General features: G+C 42.9%; 1 protein-coding gene across 1 annotated transcript in view; it reads right to left on the reverse strand.

Annotated features, from left to right (window-relative positions):
* IPCEF1 (interaction protein for cytohesin exchange factors 1) overlaps positions 1 to 5,067 on the reverse strand; it is a 73,321-nt gene extending 68,254 nt beyond the window's left edge. The window contains exons 1-3 of the mRNA XM_012735128.1: positions 5,047 to 5,067; positions 1,813 to 1,849; positions 1,041 to 1,210 (exon numbers count right to left, since the gene is read on the reverse strand). Of these exons, the coding sequence (XP_012590582.1) occupies positions 1,041 to 1,210; positions 1,813 to 1,849; positions 5,047 to 5,067 (228 nt within the window). The remainder of the gene's footprint in view (positions 1 to 1,040; positions 1,211 to 1,812; positions 1,850 to 5,046) is intronic.
* Positions 5,068 to 9,455: the final 4,388 nt, after the last annotated feature.

Below are 9,455 nucleotides of genomic sequence, written 5' to 3' on the forward strand. Positions count from 1 at the left end.
GTAAAAATGTTGCCCACAAACTCTAGGTAGCACTTCTCTCACATTCGTAAAGGCACATGCTCTAAAGCTCTGTTGCTTGAGGATGGAATGTACGTAAGTCATTATTAAAGGCTAGTGGCACATTAAGAAAGATTTTTTCTGTCTTATGAGCAATTCCTAGTCCCCTTCATTGAACAAAGGACAGGTGGCCATTGCTGGTCTTCACAACACCCCAAAGAGAAATTCAAGCTTTCCTGAGACAAGCTATCAACTACGACTAGTAGAAGGAGCTTTTATATGAAATTTTTCTACTCTCATGTTTAACATCAATTGTTTTCGAAATTTGTCAAGTCATAAAGAGCTGCACAACTTCTACCAATAAATAAATGTATTTCTAAGCCTATCAACAGGAACGAGCCTGTGAAGCCAAGCAAAAAGGTAAACACGTATTCAAGATAAATTAGCAAAATTTCAAGCGTTGCCCAAGGAGCCGTGGTTCAAGGCCATCTCTAAACATGACAAGCAGCAAGAAACATCAGACACCTTCACAAGGCAGGCACACTGGTTAGCAATTCCAAAACCAACCCGCCTGACAAAGAAGGTCAAAGGGAAAAAGAAGGTGAAGGAGAAGAGGGTATATACAGCGTTGAGAAGTGAATCCATTCAACTCTTTATCAGTCTTAAAGTATATTCACCCTTTATAACAGAGACCTTAACAAGGTCAAGTTCCCACATCAAACACGATCCAGGCATATTCTCAAACAATTAAAACCTTCTGTGAAATGGTAACATTACTGTAACCCAGAGCCCAGAGCACCGCTACAAAATTGCACACCCTTCTCCCACCAAAGATTGGTCTAGCATGATTGTTTTCTCCTTAGAAGATAGCAGAATAACCTACCAAGCTGTTGGACCAAAAACAGTAGCTCACTTACTTACTGGCGCTGTTGCAAGTCCCAGAAATGAAACTAAAGTTTCCCATAAGGGTCACCTGCTCCACAAAGATCTTGAGCCCACCTTTGTTAAAGAGTTCTGGAAGGGGCTTGGGACAGTGGACTCACCATCTGACTGCTGTACCAATATAGCGACGAGCCCTTCAGCACCACCCAGAACTTTTTCCATTTGTTGCTCAGGAACGTTCCCTTTTCCTTTTTCTTAAACAGCCACCCTTGGCAGTCAGCATGTCCCAGGTCTTTGCATGATATCCTCCTCCGACTCATGCTGAAAAAACCTGCAACAATTATATGAAAAGGTGGGTGAGTAACACCTGACCTATGTGATGGGGTGAATGGTAACTTCATTGCTTACCTCCTGGAAGTTGGATTATTTTTGCCAAAAAATTATGCAAAGTCAATGTTAAAAATATCCTCTTTTATTTTCATTTCCAGCATGCCTTTACTGCTTAGAAGGGACAAGGTCTGCCCAGAGAAATTGAGGCTACTATGCAAATGTTCGTCTGAGACTATTACTGAACAAGAAGTTGAAAAAATTAAAATCCCAGGCTGGCAAGCACATGGTGGCCGCGACACAGCTCCTTTCCAGAGCAGCCGCTGTTATGCAATAGCTGGGAAGGGTTAATGCCCCCCTACAAACACAGGCACTTCTGTGCCAGTTTTTCTTAGCTCTATTGATATGCCACGAGGGATTCGTCCCAATGAGCAGCATGCCATCATTTCTTAACGTCAATCCAAAAATAACCCCCCAAAATAATCTGCCGTGCACCTCCTGACATTACATTAAGACGGACAGAAATCCGATCCCGCACACGGCATCCAAGACAGAACCACACTCACGCACACAAAGGGGGATAAGAAACAAAAGAGATCTAATTACCTTGAGTTTTCTTTCTCGGCTTCTGACGCAAAGGAACCTGCTGAAAATGCAGGAAGGAAAGAAAAGAGGAAATTTCTGATTGTGTGGTAACATTTGTAAAGAGAGAAGGAGGGAGGAGGTGGCCGTGTTTATGAGCAGGATGGAATCTAAAAAAAAACTCTCCAAGCAGCGCTAACGGGGAGCTACTAGCTGAGGCACAAAATGTGCTAATTAGAATCAATAGACATTGAACTGAACCTGAAAAAAAATATGTAACACAGCATTTATCACCAATGTTTCCTGTTTCCACCCACAGGCAGCTCTCACTGCTACTTCAGTTAAGACAGGACCACGCTCACTGAAGTTCTTTAAAATAATGCAATAGTTCACCTTTTATTTTTTTGTGAGAGAAGATTAAAAAATGACCTGGCTTCTTTTCTTGCAGTTTCTAAATAACAGCGAATCTTTAAGTAAACCTGGAAGACAGTGACAATTTCAGAATATTGCAGGTTTCCACAAGTCTATCAAATCCATGGTCCTATTACCACACAGAGCAACACCTCAGCCATGTGAATTAAATAGCCAGAGAGAAATTCCGCCAGCTCTTCAGGCAAGCTCTCGGTAACTATCACCCTCCTTATCAGGAATGCCTATGTGCAGTCAGGTTTGAATTTCTTTTTCTGTGTTGAAGGATCTGAATACGTCTCATGTTTGCATGGAGCATGAACTAATTATCAACGTTTATTATATACTAGCTCTTCAAATATTCAAATCAGACAGAAGGCAATATATCTGAACTGCACATTTTATACAATATATTTTAATCAGATACTTAATCAGATCATGAGCAAAAACAGTTCTGAAATGCTTTGAAATGGCCCGAGTGTGTGTGTCTGTGTGTGTGTGCACGCACATACGCAGAGAGAGACATTTTGGATTTAAGAAGTTTCCTTTTTCCGCATTAATATTTCAGCTGAATTTATTCAGGTTGAAATAACTCAATCCTTTATGTTAACCAGTTGCAATTTAGACAGAAAAAACTGCTCACAATTGAAAAGAACTTCTCAAAGTTGGTGTGTAATCTTATCACAGTGCTTTTGTAGTCTAGATGCATCTGGCTATGAGGCTGTAAAGGTAACTTCTACTGCAATAGCTGCTGTGCCAGGCTCTGTATGCTGGAAAAGGAAGGTGATACAGTGGAAAGAAGATGGGAAAGTTAATCCCAGAAGCCAGTAATCAAGTCAAGGCTGTCATAATTAGTAGCCGTTACCAAGGGAAAAACTGCTTTACCCTTTTGGACTTAATTGTTTATTTATGCAATCAAGATATTTATTATAATTCCCATCCTATAGGTCTCATAAATATTTAACAAGATTGTGCTTGAAATGAGCTGAAAACCTAAAAACATTACCTTGTATGATTATACGTAATATTCTGCAATGGCAAGTATAAACAAATACTTCATATCTAAGAAACAAAAACTCAAGATAATTTTTTAGGTTTTATATGTTCTCTAGCAGAAACAGTGATAAATCATGCATTAAGTTATATACCTACAAAATGCATCACCTGGGAAGTTCCGATAATGATATTTTTTTTACTTTATGAGTGTTATAATAAATTTTTATGCCCACAGAAATTCTTCACCCATGTTATTGTCCATAACAAAGGCAGTAATTCCCCTAAATTTTACGGGCGGGGGGGGATATCATAAGCACATGCAACATTTGAGCAAATGATCATGTCAAAGACTTAGTCTCAGTCCCACTTCAGATAGCATCTTCCACACAGACCTGCCTCTTTTTCCAAAATTCTTACTCTCCTCCAAATGGTCTCCTGGGGCCTCTTCTGGTATAGCAATTATCTGAGCTCAATAAAACCCAGTTAGTACCTAGTAACAGAATATTTTAGCCCGATTATGTGTCATTTGGAAAAATAAGACTTAGTTGAGAGTTGGGACCAAAGGCCAAAAAGAAGGTAAGTGAATTATTGGAAATGATTTGGGTAAACCAGGGGTCCTGGGAGTCCAGGGAAGCAGTTAAGACAAACGAGAAATGGGGAGAAAGGGAGAAACCGGGACCATGGACAGAGACATTCCTGGAGGGTTTGGGCCCTGGTCAACTTAGTGAAATCACTTCAGCACACACAAAATGGGCAATTTTAAAAGGAAAAGAAATGTAGAGGTAGGTGATATAGACATCTACAGAGTGAGAGAGAGAGAGTTCCAGAGAGAGATAATGGGGATAGAGGGTGGGAAGGCTGAATGCGCCCGCTGGGACCTCTGTGGGGGCAGCAGCCTGTCCTGCCTGGAAGCAGTAACTCCCTCCTTCGAGCATCCCCAGTGACACGGGAGTTTCCTATGGCCACCACCCAGCCTTAGGGATATCTCCAGGGAAAGCCCCCATCAAACCATAGCTTTCTCTCAGTTTTAATAAGACCAGCTCCCAATCTATGCTAGACTCTTGTGTCTAGGCTAGATGAGAAGTGGAGATTCTACACGGAAGGAACACATACCCAACACGAGGAGAGGACTTCATTCTCACTTTAAGGGGTGAAAGGAGCTAAGCCATTGAGTCAACTCTCCTCTCCTAAGACAAATTATTATAAAATTGAGGTAACTGTGCAACTTGTTTCTTCCAATCAGCAATAAAATGCATATTATAGAAATAGCAAATTACAAAAAGTTTCAGTTTCACTAGCTATAGATGAATTTGAAACTGAATTGGTCTAGAGAGAATGAAAACAGTCTTGAGAACCTCAGTGACTTTGAAATACATTTCACTCGTCATAACAGGAAGTAGAAGCCGCGAACGAGTCAGTTTCAAAACGATCTCACATGTGGTTTTTTCACTGAGTGAGTGAGAAAAAAAGAAAAAAGAAAAACCAAGCGACCAGTTGAACACTCTATGAGAGTTTTTCGATAGGGGAATAAGAACTTGCTATCCTAAAAAAATGCCGAGAGCCTAATAAGGTAATTTTCTCATAACAAATATCCTGACCTCAAATAAGACATTTCCTTCACACTAGCTGTGATGCTGCCTGTCAAAGCAAAGACTTACTCTCAAATCAGAATTTCCCCAAGCTGAGTCCTAAAATTTGGAGGAAATGTTTTTGTCAGTTTACATTTCCTTTACACCAAGTAAGAGTACCTTTCTTCTACTTTTTAGTTGGCTAAAAAAAAAAAAGCAATTGGCCACTAATTGCTCAAAAGCACACTTCAATATCCAAAGGCAGGAGAAGAAGACAGCACAGCACCCTCCTCCGATACTGAGTCATGGCGCCTACACCCAGGTCACAAGGAAGCTATTCTACTGCCTTTCTGGCTACATAATAGCTGTTAGTCTTGCAGGTACGCTCCACCACATGATGTAGTCAAATTCACAGGAAGAATGTCAGGCTCTACATCAACCTTCAAAATGTTCCTGGTCGTTAGCAAAATTATTCCGTGATATTCAGGTAAGTGGGCCCAGACTTGTGGCACTGATCTGATTTCTCTAATATAAATCTTCATCTCATTGTCAGTTTCAAGCCACAAAAGTTCCCGGGTATTTTCGAGGCAGCTAATTGGCACACCGACAGACGACCCGTCAGGGTGTCGGAAGGGGCGCTCTGGGGCGCCCGTTTCAGTGGTGCTGTGGAGCGTGCCCGGCTCAGCTGCGAACCCTCGGCCCCCACCCACCCCACCCACCATTTGTACCATCTGGGTTTTGAAATCCCAGCCAGTTTTGAAAAACACCTATGGGGTTTGATACCCGCGCCACTGTCTGGAGCAAGGGGCGGACAAAGGAGCCCTGAGAGCCCTACGGGCCGGCGGCTGGAACAGTCCGCACTGTCCAGGAAAGACCTTGTTCTGGGCCTCACACAGCCTCTGGCTGTCCCCTTGGGAGTCTCACCTTGGAAGACTTTGCTTCTGATCTCTGACTCATCCCTGGGCCCGTCAGCCCCCGCTCCTGCCCAGACGCCCCCAGCAGGATGTCTGACTGCTTGGTGCCTCCACCACTACCCGGAGCCCTCCTGCCAGGCTCTGGGGCTGGTGCCTGTGCCACCTCGAAAGCTGGCTCCTCTTGCTGTTGCCTCTGGCCCGGCCCAGCAGGGCCTCCGGGCTGCTGCTGGCTGCTGCCGTGCACACCTCAGCAGCGCCACCTGTGACTTCCTCCAGCTGCCACCAGAGTTGGGTCCTGGTCCACTGCCTACCCGTGTGCTACCAGCTCCAGGCTCTCATCAGCTTTTCAAGAGCAACTTTCGTTTTTTTAAGATTTACGTATTTATGCATGCAGAACTGGGGTACAGGCCAGAGGTGCAGGGGTGGGCGGTGAGAGGCTTCACCAGAGACAGAGTGGAAGCAGAACAGGCTGACTGATGAAGTACACTGCTGAGGGGAGCAGGGGGGAGACAGGAGAGGTCTGCCGCACCCTGTGGGTCACCTCCGGGGCGAGGGATGGAAATAGTGCTGCAGTAGCTTCCGAGAGCTTCCTAAAGTGGTGCTTTAACCCAGTGCGCCACCAGGGAGAGCCCTCATGAGCAACTTTTAAAGATTTGGGCTACTGGACACTGCAGGTGCTGAGGTCGGGTAAGTGGCCTTGGAAGTGCTTTCCTTTTTCTGACATCTGTCACAGTGTCTCCCTGGTAGAGGCCAGTTTTTGGTACAAGCTATTTGAATTGTGCCTTGCACTTGTAGGGACACAGGTACAACCTATGAATGGTGACATTCTCTGGGCTTTCAAAGTTTTAGGGTTTCTCAAAAAATAAGTTTCCCTTCCTACCAAATTAAATCCAGCTTTAAGACTTGTCACTATCAATTTCACACCTGTGAAAATACATGAAAAAACTTGCTTCATTTTTTCAGAAAGTGAATCACCTTAAATATTCCTTAATAAATTAACTTAAAAAGAAAATCTCTAGTAGTGAATAACAGAGCCAGATAATAGACTTTCTAGTAATATTAGAAATAGTAATAGAAAACAAGGAAAGTTGTAAATATATATGTGTATCTTATGCTCACATGATGTTTACCAAGTACCAGACACTGCTAAGTTATTTTACAAATATTCATATTGAATTCTCACAACATTTATGACTTAGGCAATATTATTATTCCCATTTTATAGGAAATAAAGCAAATGGAGGTTTGCTTTTTTTTCCAAAGTAAAAATAATAATAATAATAATAATAAAATTCAAATATTTACTGCAAGAATAAAGCTCAAAAAGTAGCAGACTAATTTATTTGTTGATAAATAAATTTATTTTGTTGATATTATGTAAAGAAATAGGATGTGGAATCAAAGACTGGAATTGAGAGGAAGCTGGGTGTAATGGCGCCTACTACATGGAAAAGCACTAGAAGAAATAAAAGGGGACTAGGAAGAAGGGGGACAGAGAAGAGAGAGGAGTGAAGGAGCCGGGAGAGAGGAAACAAGAAAGGAATGAGGACAGCCAGAGGCAGGGAGGGACGAGGAGGAAGAGAGAATTTAGGGAGTGAGGAAAAGCAAAGTGTTAAGGAAAACCCTGGAATTTCTAGAATAGAGGAAGTGACTTCACACTATAGAACACACAGTTGGTGTTCTATATAGAGATATTCAACAGCAAACATCTTGAGTTTGATGTGCATGAGTCAACCAAATGAAAATGTTCAACATATCAGTATGTAAGGGTGTAGGGACTTGGAGACCATGTGGAATAAAGCTGCAATGCCTACATTCAGTGTACAGGAAGCAGTGTGTTAGCTGCCAATCATATCACTCAGAGAATGTATAGAAGGGGGTCGAAGTCACAATCCAAGCACCAATATTTTAGACAAAATAAAGAAGAGGAGATTGAGCAGAACAGCCAAAGGAAAAATAAAGAAAATCAGGAGGGCGCTGATTCATGTGATTCAGATGAAGAGATTCATGAGAAAGTGTGGTCTATAAAACATCAAATTCTGTGCATATAAAAGAAATAGTTCATTAAGGATCTCAGCAAGAACAGTTGGGCTAGAAGACAAATGCCGGTGGGTTGGAAATAAATGGAAATTGAAGAAATAAGCACAGCACTGGAGACTGCTCTTTCAAGAATCTTCACTAGAGCGGAAATAGCATAGTAATGGGAGGACACAGTGCCAGGGACAGAGATTGTTAAGCTTCCTTCAAAAACATACTCATGTGCTTGTAACCCTGCTGCGTGAAATATACTAAATACTGACTCGCTGACGGGGTGCTGGCATGGAATGTGGTGCATCGACATAGCAAAAGGTGCAACTATCACTATACTCAGATCCTAATCACTGAGCGCACACTTACTCCTTCCCTCTTACCTTCTGAAATTATTTTAAAGGAAAAAAGATGCAAATATAGTTGAGGCTCCCTACATAAACCTTTCCATTTCTTTCATTCTGCACAAGCGACACTTAGCAAAATAGGAAGTTTATCACCCATGCCATTTTAATTTTGATAAATAATATGTAGCAATATTATAAACAATAATAATACCGATATTTAATGTTGTATTTCTCAGATATGTTCCACCTTCATGCATGTAATGCTAGTCATTTTCAATGACCTGCAGTAAACAAAAATGACTCAATTTGTTCATACATTCACATTGATATAACTTAACTTCTTCACCATGGCCCATTGCCACAATAATGCTGCAATTAAAAGGTTGTATAATTTCCACAGTGCACATGGGTATGTGTTTCTCTGGATTAGAGTATCTGAGGGTGGATGGAAATGATCGTAGAATGTGTACATCTTTAACTTCTCAGATACTCCCGAACTTCCAAAATCTTACAAACCTGGTAGATGTCACCATCTATATGTCCTCAGCCATGCAAAAGCTGATTCAACCACAGAGTGTAGCAACCACCACATTTATTTACAGGGAGGATTTGGACGAGATTAAGAACAGAGCATTTCTAAAGTCATGGTATCTGCAGTGTCCAGTAATTCAAACCCAAAGCTGTTTGTGCAATATGGAGCTGCTCATCCCCTGATAAGTGGTGGGCCAGGACTCAACTCATGGTGGCAGCTGGAAGTAATCACAGGTGGTACAACTGAAACAGCATGGCAGTAGCCAGCAGAAGTGCTCCTGAGATGAGGCTGGGAGGCATTTGGGGCAACGGTAACCAGAGACATCTCTAGAGATGGCACAGGCACAGGCCAGCAGTGCTGGTCAGGAGTGGTCAGGTCCTGCAGGAGCAAGAGGTGGCGGTCAGGTAGCAATGCCAGAGGATCCGACAGCAGCAGGCAGGAGGTGGAAGCAGAGCTGGTCTTGGCAGGAAGAGAAGCCTCTCCATGGACCCAAGTGAGTCAGAGATGATCTTCCCAAGCAAGTATTCAAAGCCACCTGCTGCCCAGTGGCTTTTAGGGTCCCTCCACTCCTCCTGCTGCTCCCAACAGTGGGGCAGGTTTCAAACTGATTGGCACACTTTCAAAACTAGCTTGGGCTTTCAAAATTAGCACGGGTTTCAACACCCAAGCCCCACCTGCACACAGACCCAACCCTCACAGCATGCTGCCATCTCATGCGTGTGACAGGGGGGTGCAGAGGGCACAAGAGAACCAGGTACACTCCACCACTCCAGGTTGCTGAAGGGGTTACCCAGAGCCAGGCATCCTCCGTTGCACCCCAAAGCCCGAGTCCTGGAACTCCTCTTACTCTGCCAACATGTTTTCCCAACAACCC

The sequence above is a fragment of the Condylura cristata genome, unplaced genomic scaffold, assembly GCF_000260355.1.
Source record: "Condylura cristata isolate star-nosed mole 26May11 unplaced genomic scaffold, ConCri1.0 scaffold00001, whole genome shotgun sequence".
NCBI classification, from domain to species: Eukaryota; Metazoa; Chordata; class Mammalia; order Eulipotyphla; family Talpidae; genus Condylura; species Condylura cristata.